This window comes from Atheta coriaria, unplaced genomic scaffold (assembly GCF_025399875.1).
Source record: "Atheta coriaria isolate IRGN ID8LTWV9N9 unplaced genomic scaffold, Caltech_Dcor_3.1 hic_scaffold_7_pilon, whole genome shotgun sequence".
Lineage (NCBI taxonomy): Eukaryota > Metazoa > Arthropoda > Insecta > Coleoptera > Staphylinidae > Dalotia > Dalotia coriaria.
Window position 1 is genome coordinate 1 of NW_027045449.1, and position 18,720 is coordinate 18,720.

General features: G+C 44.1%; 3 protein-coding genes across 10 annotated transcripts; 1 reads left to right on the forward strand and 2 right to left on the reverse strand.

The window, feature by feature from the left end:
• Positions 1-46: 46 nt before the first annotated feature.
• Positions 47-8,257, reverse strand: LOC135796643 (kinesin-like protein unc-104). Of its 6 annotated transcripts, none has more exons than XM_065308750.1 (13): positions 8,133-8,257; positions 4,195-4,337; positions 4,044-4,126; positions 3,478-3,980; positions 3,247-3,424; positions 2,904-3,067; positions 2,704-2,843; positions 2,427-2,468; positions 1,762-1,884; positions 1,059-1,690; positions 886-1,000; positions 305-477; positions 47-247 (listed from the first exon to the last, which is right to left on the reverse strand). In XM_065308750.1, exons 2-13 carry the CDS (start codon positions 4,292-4,294, stop codon positions 65-67), a joined length of 2,436 nt encoding a protein of 811 aa, XP_065164822.1. In that variant the 5' UTR covers positions 4,295-4,337; positions 8,133-8,257; the 3' UTR covers positions 47-64. The 6 variants fall into 6 exon arrangements, with proteins under 6 accessions (XP_065164822.1, XP_065164824.1, XP_065164821.1 ...); XM_065308752.1 differs by lacking the exon at positions 8,133-8,257 and adding an exon at positions 6,272-6,412 and having other exon boundaries at positions 305-456; XM_065308749.1 differs by lacking the exon at positions 8,133-8,257 and adding an exon at positions 6,272-6,412.
• Positions 8,258-8,595: 338 nt separating this feature from the next.
• Positions 8,596-11,502, reverse strand: ND-75 (NADH dehydrogenase (ubiquinone) 75 kDa subunit). Of its 3 annotated transcripts, none has more exons than XM_065308759.1 (6): positions 11,287-11,502; positions 9,918-11,224; positions 9,585-9,863; positions 9,377-9,521; positions 9,005-9,315; positions 8,596-8,940 (listed from the first exon to the last, which is right to left on the reverse strand). In XM_065308759.1, exons 2-6 carry the CDS (start codon positions 11,220-11,222, stop codon positions 8,785-8,787), a joined length of 2,196 nt encoding a protein of 731 aa, XP_065164831.1. In that variant the 5' UTR covers positions 11,223-11,224; positions 11,287-11,502; the 3' UTR covers positions 8,596-8,784. The 3 variants fall into 3 exon arrangements, with proteins under 3 accessions (XP_065164831.1, XP_065164832.1, XP_065164830.1); XM_065308760.1 differs by having other exon boundaries at positions 9,918-11,237; XM_065308758.1 differs by having other exon boundaries at positions 11,282-11,502.
• A 491-nt stretch (positions 11,503-11,993) lies between these two features.
• Positions 11,994-15,699, forward strand: LOC135796645 (probable aconitate hydratase, mitochondrial). The gene is made up of 5 exons (XM_065308755.1): positions 11,994-12,228; positions 12,487-12,717; positions 12,911-13,595; positions 13,917-14,853; positions 14,913-15,699. The coding sequence occupies exons 1-5, from the start codon at positions 12,196-12,198 to the stop codon at positions 15,394-15,396; spliced, it is 2,370 nt and encodes a 789-aa protein (XP_065164827.1). The 5' UTR covers positions 11,994-12,195; the 3' UTR covers positions 15,397-15,699.
• The last annotated feature ends 3,021 nt before the right edge of the window (positions 15,700-18,720 follow it).

Genomic DNA, 18,720 nt, shown 5'->3' on the forward strand with positions numbered 1-18,720 from the left:
CACGAATTATGAAGTACCGCCCGCGACATGGTTGACGATCAAGCCTAGTACCTTATACCTAAAATTACCTTAGCTTATCCAGGGACCAGTAGTGTGTGGCACCATTCTTGGTATCCTGAACCTCAACCGCTACAACAGTTTTAGAAGGTGCTCCTTCATCATCTGTATCGTAATCGATTGCTGGGCGTAGATCAACCGGAAGTGGTGAATACAATGTGTCGGTCAGCAAAGTGAACTGGAATTGAACCTACACAAACAATGAATTAGTTAATATGTAAGGTATTGGTGGTAGTGGCACACTCACTTTCTTCTTCAACTCCACAGATATGGCGTTCGCTTCCTTGAGGAAGATGGCGTTGCCCCAGAGGTCGTCTCGAAGCGATGTGAACTGATGATGCTTCCATTTACGCCACGCCGTCGCTGCCAGTTCGTACTCGCGTTCGCTCCAATTGCACTCTGCGTCAAACAGAGGGTTCACTGCAAACATTTGCGGCTCCCCATCAATACCTCACGGAGGACGCGTAAGCGAGCACAACGCGAAATTTCTAATTGAAGATGGCAACCCCTAGACAGTCTGTTTCATGTAAACATGGCGCAAGGTCTAAGAAAGATATTTTAGTGGCAGAAATTAAAATACCAAATTGAAACTTTACCATTTAACTGAAATTACTATTTTTTATTCTTTTAACATGCATGACTTTATTGACTGTGCATCAACATTAATATTAGTACTTCATTGTGCCATGATTAATTGAGAAAGGACTAAACTTTGCGCATGTTTACATGAATGACTTGTCGTGGTCCCAACGATCTTAAGTTTTCCAATTTGGTTCGTTTTACGGTATTTCTTCAACGGTTTGGGGCGAATCAAGAAACTTAACTTACCAAAAATGTCGTCCTCGTTGTTGAAATCCTCCGGTGTGTATGAACTATACATTGACATCGTCATGCTCTGTTCCTCGACCTGTTTCTGCAAGGCATCGATTCGCGCCTCGTAACACTGTAATAAGATTGAATTAAAGACCGTGAACCGCCATTTGTCATCTAATGCAAATTACTTTTCTTTGCTCCTCAAACAATTGGTCAGCGGTTTCCTTTTCTTTGCGATATTGCTCTTCGAGGTTCAACAAGCGCTTCTCCATCTCGGCCTTCAGATCCACACCCTGCTTCTCCAGCAGTTCAATTTGTGCGTAGTTCCAGTCCACGGGTTCAGCTGGACTGCTATTCTCGCGTTTCTCACGCGGTGCGTCGGGATTATTAAAGCGGAACACGTGATTCTTGCCAAGGATAACACGACTTCCGGTCTTCAACACGATGGGCTCAATCACCTCGCGACCATTCACGTAGATCAATGCGCCGTTCATTGGCGTCAGTGTGATAACGCCATCCTTATTCTCAAACGTGCAGTGTTCCGGTTTGATGTGTGACCCGGAAAGCTGCACATCCTGCGGAAGGTTTGCCTCCGCGGAACCAACGCGTGTCGCCCCGTCTTTGATGTAGTATATGAGGCATTCGGACATTGAGGGATCCTCGTTCAAGTTGACCAAGTGTGGAGTGCGTTTCGGGGAAAATACGCCAACGGTAATACCGTCCTCCTTGACGGCAACGCCCATCTCGGCAAAGACCGCCTCGCGCTGAATTCGAATCGCCTCGGTACGCTTCAATTTCTCCTCCCAAGTCTCGTTCAGTTCTATAAAAGCAGGCATCCAAAGCAAACCCTGATTAAAACAGACATTTTTCCCGGGCGATGATTAAAATTACCAGCAATGAGTTTTTCGCTGGCTTGTAGCTGATCGACCGCCTCCTCCGCGATGGTCGTAGATGCGGTACGCATTCTGTGATTCTCATTGTTCTCTTTGTTGTTACGCGTCACCTCCTCGGCGCCTAAGCGAATAAGAAGTACAAACACATTGATCAATCCGTATCCCGTTTGTTCATTTCAATTGAAATAAAAAGCGTTGAGTACACATTCCATTTTACATATACATGTACAGGACAACAAAGAAATGGCAATCGAACGCAAAGTAAAAGATTTGAACAGAAAGATGAATCATATCGCCACAGCCTAGGAAGCTAAAAATTACGTTCGAAAGTACAAAAACATATAAAATTGGCACTTGTCGTTCAGTGGTAACAGAAATGGCCAAATATGAGAGCTTCTATGGCAGACAACGACGTCTTTGATATCGGCGAATAAGTTTGGATCGATTTGATATGAAGGCGCAAGCCGTACACAATAAATAGGCATGGAAGCTCAAAGTATACTGGGTGTTCAGAAAATGGCGCCACTTTAAACACTCGCTAGCATTTTCTGGCACACCCTGCATGTAGTGTGTTGTTCGAGACAAAGTACAATACAAGAATCGTTATCGTGTGGGTATGTTGATTGTATTATGCGTACGCATACGAAATGTACGTGTACTTACGCGTCGGCTCCCTTTTTTCATACACAACTTTACCATCGGGGCCTATTGCGAATTCGTGCGTTCGAGCGGGGCAATATAATACACAAAATCAGTTACACGAGCTGTTAATTATGCAACAAAGTGTGTAGTAAGGTAGAGCGTGTGTTCGAGCCGTTTCTTGGATAGCTTGCCTCGTTTTTGAATATCTTTTAAATTTCATTCAAAACTTGATTTTGCCAATTTGAAAAATTTTTCAACAAATGTACATTTTCTAATCGCATGCAAATATCGATCTCACCTTCGTGGACTTCAATGCCCTCTTGCTTCAGAAGCTCGCGCAGTTTCTGTATCTCTTCCTTGAGTTCACGAATAAGTTTGGCGTTGGCGTCCTCGTTGACAATGGCCTTGCAGACAATCTGTTTCGCACGATCGGCGTATCTGCAGAAGCAAGAAACGTTGAGATACTTGCGTTTCCACTAGACATGAAGCGCATTCTACCTTAATGTGGATAGAGTTTCATCGTAATTAATATCCGCCGGCGAGATGGCGGCAATCATGGCGGTCTTACTGTTTCCACCGAGATTCTCACGAAGCAACCAGGTCAACACCGAATCGCGATATGGGATGAAGTCAGCCTTCTTGGACTTCTTATTCTTAGATGCCTAGAAGTAAAGTAATTGTCATGCACCGTCCTCATGCAATTTCTGAAAGCTTGTGTCTCTGAAACTTACCGACTACAGCCCGAGGCATTCCGATTTGCAACGTGACAAGCAATGAATAACAGAGCACATGTTTTCAATTTCTGTTCATCGTGACGCGCTGTACAATGAAATATACTTACGATTTCAGCGAGTGCCGAAATAACTTTGCCCAACGTAGTCAAACTCTTGTTGATGTTGGCGCCTTCCTTGAGACGGGTACCCTTAGCGCCTGTGGAGTCAGCCCTTTCGGACCCGGCCAAGTCCACCAGAGAGATCTTGGAGACTTTCTCTGTGCATAAATCTGTAGTTTCGTCATATCTGTAATCCACAAACGCATGAAGTAAACCAAAATTTAAAAAACCAAAAATTACCTCTGTTGTGTAAAGAAAATAGTGAAAACTGCATGTGAACGTGAGCTAGTCTCGTTCATGTTTGTCGCGGCAACAGTACGAGCCTTATTGCCCTCATCGATCAAATCGTGAATGTCTTCGTAACTGGTCACTGCCAGTTTACTAAGGTCCTCGACATAGGGCCCAAGTAGCGGATGTTCTCGCACACGCAGATTGCCTTTATTTTTCGGATTGAGCAGATCGCGGACACGTTCGCAGTAGATTTCCATGTAGGAAACTTCCACCGAGTATTTAATCTCGGCATTGCTAGTGTCGCGGATGCGCTTGAAGAGATCCTTGCAGATTTGTGGAATGATTCCCTCTTGGCCCTCCTCCTGCCTGCCCATCATTGTGTAGGACTTTCCGGCGCCCGTCTGACCATACGCAAAAATGCATACGTTGTATCCTTCGAAGGAGTGTTCCAACATCTCCTCGCCGATATCTTTGTACACGATGGATTGAGAAGAGAACTCTGGATCATCCTCCTGTACGAAAAACACAAAATGTGTGCCGTAGAATCACTCACAGCTACTAAATATAAGTCTTACATTGTGGGACCAGTAGGAATAATCAAAGTTGAAACTTTTCTTGTCTTCCTTGGAACCAGGTGGTCCCTTTGGGTTGGCGATGACTGAAATTTAGATTAATGAACATGAACACCAGATGTTTTGGTTTGGAGGAATGACTCTAAGTAATTACCAGTGGTGTTGCCTCCCATTTCGATGATGCATTTGCATTCGCGTCCGATCTCCCTGTTGTTGAAGGGCCGGACGCGCACCGCCACCTTGACCGAAGACATGTTGCCGTTTGGTTGCGTCTCTGCTTGTGTACGAAGTCACGCTCTGAAAACAGCGCACACCGTGAGCAGGGGCCGTGTCGATAACTTAATTATTCAATCAGATCCGTAAATAATGCATTTATAAAGTTCAAAGTCCTTGATTGTCGACATGTTGTGTCGTCGGTTGTTTTTGGGTGGCACAAAACCGGGTAACATATTGCCCGACGTGTCCCGTCGTCCTATTCAAACACCTTTACCCATTCCAAGTTCTCTTTCGTCCGCTTGCTCAGTATTGCAGTTGTTTTCGAGTTATGTATTTCTCATGCGAAGATGCGAGCATGAGAGAAAACAGATGCAACCGTCTGCGTTGCGGAATAATACATGAAAGGGCTGGCGATTGTGAGGCGGCGGCGGCGGTGTGTGTTTACGAAAAAAAATAATACAGCGCCAGAACATCTCGAGATAAAGAGTGGCGCTCCGCCGCTAACAAGAAAAGTACGTGTAAGGGTGTAGGAAACAGAAAGACGTCCGAAATGCGACCGCAGGGAGTTCGCAAGTGAACAGGTACGCGCGGCATGGCGGCGGTGGAAAGGGCGCCGCACTAAATTTCCTAATATTTACGACATTAGACGGCCGACTCGAGGGCGAGCAACGCACGGCACAAATACATACGTCCGCCGCACGCCCGCAGAACGAAAATATAAGAGCCGTGCTGAATTTTTCATCGAGCCGCCGCCACCGCTGCATTCATACGTGCGCCGGCAGTTTTCAACCTTTAACAAGTTCGCCGTGCAATAAAATAAATATATTTATTTTTTTAATTTATGTACTGTTTACTATTCGCTGGAGAAATAGCACGAAAAAGAACTCAGAATCGATTACGAGCCAAAAGCACAATTACGTCGGTAATCACAATCACCATTGTGAGGAGAATTCGGCTAACAAAGACGTGCGTAATCAAGTGGCACAAAAAATGCTTTCATACATTTTCATTCAATTTCGGCAAATTATTGCCGGGTATGAAAGACAGAATATACTAATGGCATTAGCAGCGTAAGTAACGGCAGGTAATAGCATTTCCCAATTCGTCCACACTTAACAAATTGACGTTTTCATCAAGTTCCTGCTCGAGTAGCGGTTCAAGTTAATTATTAATTTGCCCAGTCTTGGCCCCGGGTAATCTTAGCCTGGCATCGTCGGCTTTCCGTGCCAATTACTTGAATTAAAGGCTTTGAGTGACCTCGACATCTAGCCGCGGATCGCAATCTCTCACAAACTCGGAAAATCCAATACAATTCTCAACAAATACAAAATGACCATTTTTAAAATGAAAGTTTTAAGTAAGATTGACAATCCAGTTGCGAAATTTCACGTTGTAACACAATCCCCCTACTCCACATTCGTGTCGTTCTAAGTTAATGAAGTTATTGATTCGCTTTCAGTGTTTATCGCGCCATAGAAAAGTTAAGCTTTAATTTTAGCACATCAATACAATGTTCATTGAATGAACCCTCAAAAGTTACGTATCCAACATCAGGAAACGTCAGAGACGTCATTAAAACATTGAAACATACGCAGAGGTCATGTAGGTGGTGGGTTGTGAAACATTAGATTTTCCTCAACATTAGACGGGTAACGACAACGAATGACGTTGGTACTTACAGGATAAAATCTGGACACGTCCAAAATAAATAATAGTTGTTACCTCAAAATGGCCGTGCTTGTTTTTCAGTGTATACGTTAGTTGGTTGTATTTCTCTGCACTCGTAGAGACATTTCGGGTGATTTTCACTGGAAGATACTCGATTCACTTGACCGATTCCTTCACCTGAATTGAACTGAACCGATGTGAACTTGCGATCGATTAAACACACTCCCACACACGTATGCACACATGCACTGCGCGCCAACCGACCACACTGCAAAAGGCAACTTCGACCACCCCCGATTATACAATCCACGTAGTAGATCCTGTCCGCGGGATTTGATGCTGCTTACCAATGGGCCTTGCTGGCACAGGAGCCTCGAGTGTCACTCAACGCCTCTTCAGCAGCGGCGGGCGGTTGTAGTCGCAGCGCAGCGTGCCGACATCGTCGTCGTCGTGAGCGCGTATGGCGGCGGCGAGCGTCTTGTCGCGCGGGCGCGAGTATCTTCGGCGCGGCGCCGCCGTTGCCGCGATCAATACGGCGGCGGCGCGGCCGCGGCGCCGGCGCCGCATGAATCGATATCCGTGGCGACACCCTGTATGTTGTGCACGCGCCGTGTGTGGGTTCCTGGGGCGTCGGGTCGGGGGGCGGCGGCGCGTGCACCCGCCGACGCGCCGATATTCGGCCGGACATGACCTTGCGTACGCTCTTAGGCCTTGCATTTGTATTAGGGAAATACGCCGTCGGGCAGGCCCATCGCCTCGTGATTCACCCGCCACTTAATCCAGGCGGGCAAACAAACTCTGTTGTTGTTTTCGATGCGAGTGCGCTATTTTCAGCCGAGTGACGCTCACGACGGCGGTATGATTTCTAATTAATTAGTTGCGTATACATGCAATACGCAGATCATGTTTGTCGTCGAGATGCAATTTAGAAATACCGAGGAAAATTATTTTCGCTAAGAATTTACGCTGTTTTATCAATGGCTGCCATTAATTGACAATGTAAATTGACGCAAACCAATGTAAAAATCCGTCAAACTTTGCGATATCTGCAATACCTAATATTATCAATATCAAAGATATATGTCGACATATGCCACATAATACCCATAGGGCCTCAAGAAATGAAAACCGTTCATCAAGTTTCGCATTTGCTGTCCCCGCATACAATCGCGTTTCGTGCACACGTTGGCGTTTGACGATTGGATGATTCCCAGGCTCGATAAGCAACCGAGGGCGACTTTATATGGATTATGCAATGCCATTATAACGCCCGCCTGATGCTAGTTTGCTTTCTTCGCGTAACAAGTAACCATCCGCATTGAATAAAATCATTGACGTCAATCGCCGCGTTCGCACACGCACTAACCGTCCCACGATCAATTTTCTAAGGTTCAAAAAATCAATCAGCACTCTGCGTTCCAATAAAAGTAAACCCGCCTCCCTTCCCCCATTTTTTTGAGATAATTCGAAGGATTAGTGAGTCCTTCAAGTTGGTAAGTGTTGGAGGATGTGGTTAGCCTCCAAGAGAAGGATTCAAACGGGAATATTTAAAAAAAAAACGCACAATAAAACAATGTGTTTGTCTATTTGACGTATTTTCGTTAAATTTCCTTTTTTCAATGCAGAAATGTCCCAAATCAACAAAATAAGTTGCATTTTTCAAAGTGCCCGAAATGCCCCTCTCGTTTTTGTGCCACACACTCGGTGTGGGTCATTACTTATTCATGAAATAAAAACGGTACCGTCTGTAGGAATCGCATGACTCATGTTCATGTACACGATCGACGGCGCCGTTAATCCTGCGGCGGCTGCCGGTTTTGCGCCACATAAGTTCGTTGAATTTAGCGAGTGAGTCGAACACGAAAGAAAATCAATGGCCGCAACATGACCTATCTATACGGTCCTATGCGAATTCGTCTAAATACACCCCACGTGACCAAACAGTTCGTCCCAGTTCAAGCGCAAACAAAACAAAAACATAAAACACACAAAAAATAGAAATGTTGGTATAGCATTGTTATTAAATTTTTTAGCGTGGGTGTTACGCGTTCATACCGCCCTGCTTTAGCAAATGAACTCGCACTAGCGCAGCAAGATGGGGGGAAATGTGCGGGCTGGGTCCCGGTAGGATTTCTACTCTGGCCAGTGTTGTAATGTTGAAATTAAATACTTTGACAGGTTTTTAGAGTGTCAAGACATCGAACTTACCTTTAGGATGATTTCATTTGCGGACGATTGTGATGTGAGCTTGCGGAAACAAACAGAGCACTCGCGTCCAAAACAAATCACTTTGACATTTCCAGTGAATTCGTTCGGCGCATACTAAGCGCGCAGATCAATAACGCAAGCGTAGTAAGACTCTATACAGAACCGTCTCAGACGCAACAAACATAGCTTAACTCATTTTTTTCATTTTTTTACAAGTTGTACATTCGAATATGGCGTAATAAGTTGTTTTTTAAAACTAACCTTGTTTATGTCCTACTGCGGCCATTGCAATGATGAAAAAATAAAACTTGTAGTGACAGTGAATAAAAATCAAACTTCATGCATGACTTAAATACTTTTAGTATGCATGATTTTCAATAAATATAATACGCATGCATTAGAATGTGTTTCCGTTGTTTCTCATTGGGATCAACACAATACAAGAAAGCAATCTTTGCGTGCCTTCATGTTATCAAGTTTATTTACAAATATTTACTTCAGGATGGTGCGAAACACGACAGTTACCCCCAGGCAACAGGTAACAGGAATATAGATTTAAAGTATTATGTTTTTGTTTCAGTATCGCGACTATTGGTTTGCAAAAAGAAAAATTCATTTAAATATTCATCTAATACGTTGCTGGTAGAGTCAATTAGTTCTCGCACGATCGTTGCTGTTCCTTTCGAACGGCCTGCACACACTTCGCCATCGTGGGGCTCGCCCGACTGATGGAGTCCGTCATGTAGAAGTCCTCGAGTTTCTTCAGCTTGATGTCCAGCGGTGTACTACCGATGCTGTCTTGTACAGACTGAAGTAGAAACATTAAAAATATATAAATAATTCAAAGCCTTGTAAAATAAAGTGGAATATACTTTGGATAATTCAGCAGCTTCGCGCACGAAATTGTTCGACTCGACTTGACCATAGCGCGTGAGATGCGGCGCGACCTCCTCGAGACGTCCGCGGATTTGATCCAGATTGTCGTAGGGTAGCTTGGCGTCGACGATTTCGGAAAGTGCGCGGAGAATCTTCCAGTCCTCTCGCGCTTGGCCAGGCGGTGTAACTGCCATCAAAGTCTGCTGTGCACGACCCTCAGTGTTCACATAAGTTGCTTGTTTTTCAGTGTAAGCCGCGCCCGGGAGTACAGCATCAGCCATTTCAGCGCCAGCATCACCATGATGCCCTGGCACAGATAAAAACCCGATAAAATTACCTTTAAATGGTTTGATAATGCAACAAAATACCTTGGTAGACCACAAAACAGTCCTTAGGAAGTTCCTCGCGACTAATAGTACATTCATCTGCACCCAGCAAGAACAATACTTTCAGATTTGGATTGTTCCTAATCGCGTCCACGCCTGCTTTATAACCAAGATCCAATGCTGCAACCTACACAAAAGGTGTGTATATTTTTGTTCTTGTTTGTACTTTTACACTGAAAACAATTCCTACCTGACTTGCAACCTTTTGCAGAACATTCATAACTCGCCATTTGTCATCCTGTAATTTTCCCTGTAACTGTGAGGAGACGTTTTGCACTGCAGCGAGGACACCAGCGCCATCTTCGCGCTCCAACACATCGGCGCCGACGATAATAAGCGGCTTCTTCGCAGATTTGAGTTTCTTAGCAATGGGATGCGTGTCATTGGCGATGTCCTTGATCACCGATGGACTATCGCCCAAGTGTTCGTATTCGTATCGCATGTCGACTTTCGGACCAATCACTGCAATCTAAAGAGAGGTTAGGGTTAATTCAACATGGCGGCAAACTATTTGGCTACTTACATCCGCTTCATTATGAACGTAAGACTTGCGAATCCTAGAATTCAACGTAGGTGCTTCCAATCTTGGATTGGTGCCGATAAGTAGAATAAAATCAGCTTCCTCCACCGGAGCGATTTTATTATTCAGCAAATAGTTGGACCTGAAGTCAGTCGCACTGGCATCCATCGGGAAGATATGCTCAGTGCAACAATCCTCAGATCCCAAACGATTGACTAAATCCTTGAGCGCAATCAAAGATTCCGCATCAGCCAGTCCACCAGCAATAACGCCCACATTTCCCTTCGCATGTTTCATTACTTTAGCAACGCTTAAAAGCGCATGCTCCCAATCACACGGCTGTAATTCGCCGCCGCATTTCAGCATCGGCGTAACCAATCTCTGACGTTTCAAACCATCATACGCAAAACGCGACTTATCACCCAGCCATTCCTCATTGATCTCCTCGTTGATTTTCGGCATAATGCGCATTACTTCGCCGGTACGTGTGGATACCACAATGTTTGAACCAACCGCGTCCATTACGTCAATGGAGTGCACTTTGCGTATCTCCCACGGACGCGCTGTGAAGCTGTAGGGCTTCGAGGTGAGCGCACCCACCGGGCAGAGATCAATCACGTTGCCGGACATTTCGCTGAGGAAGAATTTCTCGACGTACGTGCCTACCTGCATGTCGGAGCCACGACCCGTGGTGCCTAAATCATCGATGCCAGCAATCTCCGACGCAAAACGAATGCATCGCGTGCAATGAATGCACCGGGTCATGATTGTCTTGATCAAGGGCCCAATGTCCTTGTCTTCAACAGCGCGCTTGCCGGAGAAATCAATGTCGGTGAATCGTGACCTATCCGAGCCGAAAGCCATGGATTGATCTTGCAGATCGCACTCACCGCCCTGGTCGCAGATGGGACAATCAAGCGGATGGTTCACCAGGAGGAACTCCATGACGCCTTCGCGTGCGCGGCGTGTCAGCTCTGAGTCGGTTTTAATGCGCCAGCCCTTCATGACGGGCATAGCGCAAGCAGCAACTGGTTTCGGCGACTTCTCCACTTCGACCAGACACATCCGGCAGTTGCCAGCGACGGCGAGTCTCTCATGGTAGCAGAAGCGTGGAATTTCAACACCGGCGAGCGCTGCGGCCTGCAGGACAGTGGTGCCTGGCTCCACTAACACTGGCTGGTCATCAATGAATACCTCGAATTTCTCGGGCGCCTTGGCGACAGTACCGCTCGCTCGCGCCCCAGCGCATAGATGTTTAGGGCTGAGCTTCGCCCCGCTGAGGAGTTTCGTAACGCTCGAGCGCAGCATGTCTGAAAGGTCGTGCTGATTGCAGCATTCAATTACATAAGTATTTTTGTTCTTCTAACCTCACCTTCGGCTGCAACACGGATGCCTTATGTTCGGGAGGGCAAGCACGTGATGATGGTTCGTAGTAACCGCGGGCGATTTGTTTACACTTCGATTATGCAGTTATGAATTATCAGTGCTGCTCTATTTCTCTGTTTTCTTATTTTTGTAGCTCATTTTTTGACGGACGTTTTGCTACGACTGGTGCGAGCGCGACCGATGTAGGCAACCAGTCGCACTTGTGTGGCACGCGCACTGCTGACGCACGCAACATTTTCAAAACGTTGCGCTTTGCCTTTGAATAGAAACAAAACTATTTTGAAAACAATCTTTCGTTCGCCAAACACAATTCTAATGCAGTGTGTGCATAAACTTATCCGCAACATTAAAAAATTTAATGTAATTAAACAAAAGTAGACAACCCAAGAGGCATGTGATAAAACATAAATTGTTTTAACTGACATTTTTTTTCGTTTTCGTTTTTCACACCTTCTTCAAAATTGGCTAGTAAAATTCGATTTTGGAATTCAACGCGAAAAAATTACCCCCCACATGTGTATGCAATTAATCGCGGCACGTTTCTGGCCAAAGTAGACAACGAGACAAATAGGATAAGTGGAATTTTTGCCAAGTTTTTGTGCTGCACGTTGCGAATGTTCGGTGATCTTGCCGCGGACCGGGAGGAACGCGCCGGCGCCCGCCAGATAACAGCTGGGAGAGGCGAGAGAAGTGCGCGGCGAGTAGGTCGACTGGGTCACGCACAAAAACGAGCGCGACTACGACTAGCGCTACACAACTACGCGGGCAGCAGCCAGCGCGATACCAAACACTCAAGACTCACTGAAATCACGTCTCGCGGTATACGACCGCCGATCGCCGCATCCAAATCCTTCGTATTTAGTATTTATTTACCTATCGCTGGTGCTAATTAACCATGGCGTACTGTATGCGAGTTTTGCATCGCCAGGTAAGTAGGAATCAATCTTCTTGCGCGTCGTTCGCACTCAAAAGTGCGTCATGTGACCGCCGGTCGGAATGATCTTGTGTCCGTTTCAAACTCATTGGAATGACCGTTCTGACTGCCGGATCACCTAGACGCAACCTTTGGGCGGTCCATTAGCGAATTTTCTTTTGCATATGGGCGGCGGAAAAGAAATGAAATTAATTCGTCCCGATTACATAATATGCAGTTGACTAACCTAGAATTTCTACTTTGCGCGTGCAGGGTAGCCAGCTGAACGCCATCGTCTTAAGCGATGTCCAGGCGCGTTGCTTTCACGTGTCGCCGCTTGCCGCCGCCGCTGGTAAGGTGGCGATGAGCAAATTCGACAACTCCAGCTACATGCCCTATGACCGCTTGTCGCAGAACCTTTCTGTGGTGAAAAAACGCCTTAACAGGCCGCTCACACTCTCCGAAAAGGTGCTATACTCCCACATCGATGACCCCAAAGGCCAGGTATGCGAAACATTTTAGATTATGGCCCATTCATGCTTGAAGTCAGTCAGTGCCTAATCATTTGTTTATGTTTTGAACTTTAATTAACTTGTGGCCTTCATGCCGAGCATGAGACAAGTGTTTTGAAAACATCTGATGCACCAACAAGTGCAAAGTTCACGCGCTAGCATTCAAAACTTCCGGATTTTTATAGGACATTGAACGAGGCACGTCCTATCTGCGATTGCGGCCGGACCGTGTTGCCATGCAAGATGCAACGGCCCAAATGGCAATGCTGCAGTTTATCTCCAGCGGACTGAAACGCGTCGCGGTGCCCAGCACCATTCACTGCGATCACTTGATTGAGGCCCAAGTTGGCGGTTCCAAGGATTTGAAACGCGCGAAGGACCTCAACCAGGAAGTGTACAACTTCTTGGCGACGGCAGGCGCTAAATATGGCGTTGGTTTCTGGAAGCCAGGCTCCGGAATCATCCATCAGATCATTTTGGAGAATTATGCCTTCCCTGGTCTGCTTATGATCGGTACCGACTCGCACACGCCGAATGGCGGCGGTCTTGGCGGTTTGTGCATTGGTGTGGGCGGCGCTGATGCCGTCGACGTGATGGCCGACATTCCATGGGAATTGAAGTGCCCGAATGTGATCGGAGTCAAGCTCACCGGCAAGTTGTCCGGATGGACATCCCCGAAGGATATCATCCTTAAGGTTGCTGGTATTCTCACCGTCAAGGGTGGTACCGGCGCCATTGTTGAATACCACGGACCTGGCGTCGATTCAATCTCCTGCACCGGTATGGCGACCATCTGCAACATGGGTGCTGAAATCGGCGCTACCACATCGCTCTTCCCCTACAACAGGCGCATGCGTGATTACTTAGTTGGTATGTAAGGTGATTACGCATTAGCTATAAATATTTGTTGCTTGTATATTTGGCAAGCGATTTCGAATCATGCCGCGCGCTATTTTTACGCCGTTTTCTATTTCGATCTGTTTTGAAAATTGCTTGCGATTATCTGCGCCAGCATTTCGTAAACATAACTGCGCTGAACCGTGGCTCTAAAGGTCTATCGATAGGTTGAAAGGTCAGCTCGATTCTTCTCACTCGTGTCCAAAATGATTATCGAAATAACGTTGTGTTATGACTGCGGATCAAAACAAAAATATGTAACACGTTTTCAATTTGTTTTGATGTTTTTCACAGCGACTACACGCAAACCCATTGCTGAGGAAGCCGACAAGTATCAGAAAGAGTTGTTAACCGCCGACGATGGTTGCAAATACGACCAATTGATCGAAATCGACCTCAGTACCTTGGAGCCGCATGTCAATGGACCTTTCACCCCCGATTTGGCGCATCCCATTGGCGAATTGGGCAAAAACGCGAAGAAAGCCAACTGGCCCATGGATATCAGGGTTGGCTTAATTGGTTCTTGTACCAATAGTTCCTATGAAGATATGGGTAGATGTGCTAGTATTGCAAAGGAAGCCATGGCCCATGGTTTGAAATCAAAGATTCCCTTCAATGTTACTCCCGGATCCGAGCAGATTCGCGCCACCATCGAACGTGATGGCATTTCGAAGATCTTCGATGATTTTGGAGGCACTGTGTTGGCTAATGCGTGCGGGCCATGCATTGGTCAATGGGATCGTCAGGATGTTAAGAAGGGCGAGAAGAACACCATTGTCACGTCGTACAATCGTAACTTTACCGGACGTAATGACGCTAATCCTGCTACTCACTGCTTTGTAACTTCTCCGGAAATGACCACCGCGTTGAGTATTGCTGGTACATTGGACTTTGATCCAACTAGGGACGAACTTACCGGTGCCGATGGTAAGAAGTTCAAGCTCACGCCTCCACATGGTGATGAGTTGCCCACCAAGGGTTTCGATCCTGGTCAGGATACCTACACCCATCCACCTGCTGACGGCAGCAGTACTAAAGTCGACGTTGATGTAAAGTCGCAGCGTTTGCAACTGCTTGCTCCGTTTGACAAGTGGAACGGTAAGGATCTCGTGGACATGACAATCCTTATCAAAGTGAAGGGCAAGTGCACCACTGATCACATCTCCGCCGCTGGACCATGGTTGAAATATCGTGGCCATTTGGATAACATCTCGAACAATATGTTCATTGGGTAAGTGACATAAATTGAAATAAATACCAACTTGTTATCATTTTTATTGTTTTGTGCAGAGCCACTAATTCCGAGAACAATGAGATGAACAAGATCAAGAACCAGTTGACCAATGACTGGGGCGCAGTGCCCGACGTCGCCCGCCATTACAAGGCAAATGGCGTCAATTGGGTCGCCGTTGGCGATGAGAACTACGGCGAGGGCAGCTCTCGCGAACATGCCGCGCTCGAGCCGCGTCATCTTGGTGGACGCGCGATTATCGTCAAGTCGTTTGCGCGCATCCACGAGACCAACCTGAAGAAGCAAGGGCTCTTGCCGCTGACATTCGCCAACGCTGCCGATTATGATAAGATTCAACCAACTGACAAGATCAGTTTGATTGGTCTGAGCGGTCTCGCGCCCGGCAAGCCTGTCGATTGTGAGATTAAACACGCCGATGGTAAAGTCGACAAGATCAAGCTGAACCACACGATGAACGACCTGCAGATCACTTGGTTCCGTGCCGGCAGCGCCCTCAATCGCATGAAGGAGTTGGCGAAGTAAGCGGTGACCCACAAACGTTCATCAGTAATCAAAATCGCTTGTAAATTACGAATTACTTAAAAACCGATTTACCTAGATAGGATTTCTACTGAATGTTTTATTTTTAAGTAATTGAGCAAAATAGTATTTGTAGTCACACACACACGAATCATGTTGAATCGTCACCGATGATTGAGAACATGACTTTCCGGCATGCATTTTTATACACTACTTTAAAACGAGCGCAGGAAAGTACACATTTTAATGAAATTATACATTGTACATAATATTAAAATAAAGTAATTGCTCCTATATTACCAACAACATCTTGTGCTGGTTATTTTGGTTATGTTCAGTGGAGATTTGATTATCCGGATGAATTGTTATCAATTGACATGAGGATAATCAAGTTTATTACATATTATATGAGTTTTTGTTAAAATCAACAGAAAGAAACAACAATTTATTACAGATCGCAGAAAACGCATGCTTAAAAGCAAAAAAACGTTCAATCAAATAGTTATAATTGAATCTATATATATATAAAAATGAATTGCTGTTCGTTAGTCTCGCTAACACTATACTTCAATAGACTATACTTTCAGCCATTTTAAACTTCCCGCCATTCTACTTCATTGTTACTTCTTCTGTGACTACAGACGCGTACGGAAGCAACTTCATTATTTTAGATATTCGCGACCGAAGCTGCGGGTTAAAGCTAGTATCTATCTATATATATAAAAATGAATTGTTGTTCGTTAGTCTCGCTAAAACTCTAGAACGGCTGAACGGATTTATCTTATCTTGGTCTTGAATTATTCGTGGAGGTCTAGGGAAGGTTTAAAAGGTGAGAAAAATTCGAATAATTGCCGGGAAAATCCTCAAAACAGCTCTTTTCTATTGAATAAAATTTGACATTTGACATTAAAGCTAGTATCTTATAAATCACTATTTATGCAACGCGTACACAATTTAATCAAATAAAATATGTTTTAATTGCGACGACGGTATATAAGTAACGAGCACGAAAACAATTGCAATCGCGCCAACACGCGTGTTGTGTGTTTATCGCCGGCGGAAAAATCGTCGACGTTCACATAAAAAAAATATCAAGCAATATTTAACAATTATTAACCACGGTATTAACTACTTTTTTGTTAATTGTGCTCAAATTGCGCACAAATCTAAATTTGGAAATGTTTTTTTCTTGGCTCCGAAAAAAAATTAAAAATTCACGATATTAGTTTTAAGGTCGTCGCATGTATTATTTATTAGCATCGGTATCTGATATTTTAATTTTTTTCGAGTAGCAAACAATGCGCACGCTCACATATCATATATCCTAGTTAAATTTTTTTCGACGTTCAATATTTGCCAAGATGACTGAATCGACGAGTTTCTAATCTTAATTTCGCAATAGCGAGTGTTTCGCAAATTCGTAAAAATCAACAATATGTAAATCTTGATGTTTGGTGCATCAAACATTTGCTTAAATTAATTACAGTTAGCGCGGATGGAAATTTCCATCCATTTGTGTTTGCAACAATATTATTTATTGATGAACAAATACGCGCTGGTTTCTTTTGTATTCTTTGCTTTGCATGTGCTCCGAAACCGGATTTGATCTATTTTTAAAGTCTCTAATTTTCAAATGTATCATCCGCTAAGCTGTAATGAACTGACACGTTGTTATTTAGTGTTAATTTATACTAGGGAGGGACCCGGGAGTGCGCAAACGTGTTTTCGGAAGATTGTAGCTCTTGGATGACCTCAAGGTCGTCAAATAATACAAAATCAAACAGGTCATGAAATTACCCGAAAAAATATCAAAAAAACCTCGAAAAACAAGTTTTTCTATGAAATAATTCCATAATTATGTCATAATGATATAGATATCATATAAATTTATTGGATTGAAATCAATAAACAAGTTTTTATCAGTTTGGTAAGCTTATGCAACCAGTTTTGATGTGTTCTGCGAATGAATCAAGTGTTTTTGTCGCCAGCGCCATCCGCAGAGTTTGTTTTGATTCCTGCGATGTTAAAAATCGATTAATATCGTTTTACGTCGCCGCAAACAATAATAACAATAATAAGTCTCGTTTATAAAAGGATTAGCTGTTTGTTTTGCATGCGCCGAGCGCGCCGCCATGCGATTAATCCCTTTGTAAAGCAATATCAACACTCAAACACATAAAAATCTAATTAAACGTTATTCACATATCCAACCGGAATTTCTTTTTTTTATGATTTCTACATTACATTAACACTTTTTCATCGGATTTGTTTTCATTTGCAAACATACTAATTACTTCGTACTCCACTGACTTACTTAGCACACCAAAATTCGCGTTTTTAATTCTTGTAAAAGTTCGAAATTCGTTTCGCTTTTTGCGCACACTGCATATTATTTAATTTTATTTATTGATGCTAATTTTGCGCTGCGGTACATAAATTACGCGCGGCGCGCAAACAATTTTTTCTTATTTGATCACGTCTTCAGCGGCTGATTACGTTGCGGGCCGATTTTTTCCTACGAATTTCGGCGGTGTACCTTTCTCTTTTGCTGTGTGTGTCGTGGTTCGTGACAAGTAACATGAAACGCGTCAATTTTTGCGAATTCCGCGTAACGCAAGTGTTGCACATTTGTTTGCATAAGTGTAGAGTAAATGATGTGTAATGTGTGTTGCCTACCACTAAAATTGCATAATTTAATACGCAAACTTGATAGCTGATAACGATTTGTTTGCGTGGGAAAACGCAGTAATAATCTCCGGAATGCAAAACTTACAAACTTGACAATGAAGTTTTTCATCCAAAACATTATTTCCTGATTATTGCGTAATTAATATTTCTGTTGATAGCAATAATTCCGTATTGTGACTTCCGCATGTTTAAACAATAAAAACGTGTTAATTAAACAATCGTCGAGCGACTGTTAAGTGCTAAATTAGATTATGCCTAATCGGGTGCTAAAAACCAACTAAATATTGACATTTGACAGGCGTAGAACACGTGTAAATCTCCACAACATCTTTAAAAATAGAAAAAATTATTTTAAGCTTTATTTGCGTTGTTTAAAATAGCAAAAATGCGAAGAGATGTAATTTGACGATCAAGGACGATGTCTGTTGACATAATCTAACGTCTAAAACATAATTTGCATAATTAGGACAGGACAAGACAATGCACAATGCTTTTCAGAACTAAAAATTAATTTCCACGTGTTTTCAGCGCACGAAATTATACCCGTTGGTCAAGATAATTTGTGTGATTGTCTGGAAATAGTCGAGAGGTTAATAATTCAATTCAATTCAAACACAGCAGGAAAAATCAACAGTACAA

Excerpts from the sequence above, each read along its gene's own strand:
- LOC135796645 (XM_065308755.1), top strand. The coding sequence starts at position 12,196 with ATGGCGTACTGTATGCGAGTTTTGCATCGCCAG. Across the intron at positions 12,229-12,486 it reads TGCGAGTTTTGCATCGCCAG|GGTAGCCAGCTGAACGCCAT; the intron begins GTAAGTAGGAAT and ends TTGCGCGTGCAG. Across the intron at positions 12,718-12,910 it reads TCGATGACCCCAAAGGCCAG|GACATTGAACGAGGCACGTC; the intron begins GTATGCGAAACA and ends GGATTTTTATAG.
- LOC135796643 (XM_065308750.1), bottom strand. The coding sequence starts at position 4,294 with ATGTCTTCGGTCAAGGTGGCGGTGCGCGTCCGGCCCTTCAACAACAGG. Across the intron at positions 4,127-4,194 it reads AATGGGAGGCAACACCACTG|TCATCGCCAACCCAAAGGGA; the intron begins GTAATTACTTAG and ends TCTAAATTTCAG. Across the intron at positions 248-304 it reads CTGTGGAGTTGAAGAAGAAA|GTTCAATTCCAGTTCACTTT; the intron begins GTGAGTGTGCCA and ends TTGTTTGTGTAG.
- ND-75 (XM_065308759.1), bottom strand. The coding sequence starts at position 11,222 with ATGCTGCGCTCGAGCGTTACGAAACTCCTCAGCGGGGCGAAGCTCAGC. Across the intron at positions 9,316-9,376 it reads CTGTTTTGTGGTCTACCAAG|GGCATCATGGTGATGCTGGC; the intron begins GTATTTTGTTGC and ends TATCTGTGCCAG. Across the intron at positions 8,941-9,004 it reads AAGCTGCTGAATTATCCAAA|TCTGTACAAGACAGCATCGG; the intron begins GTATATTCCACT and ends TTTCTACTTCAG.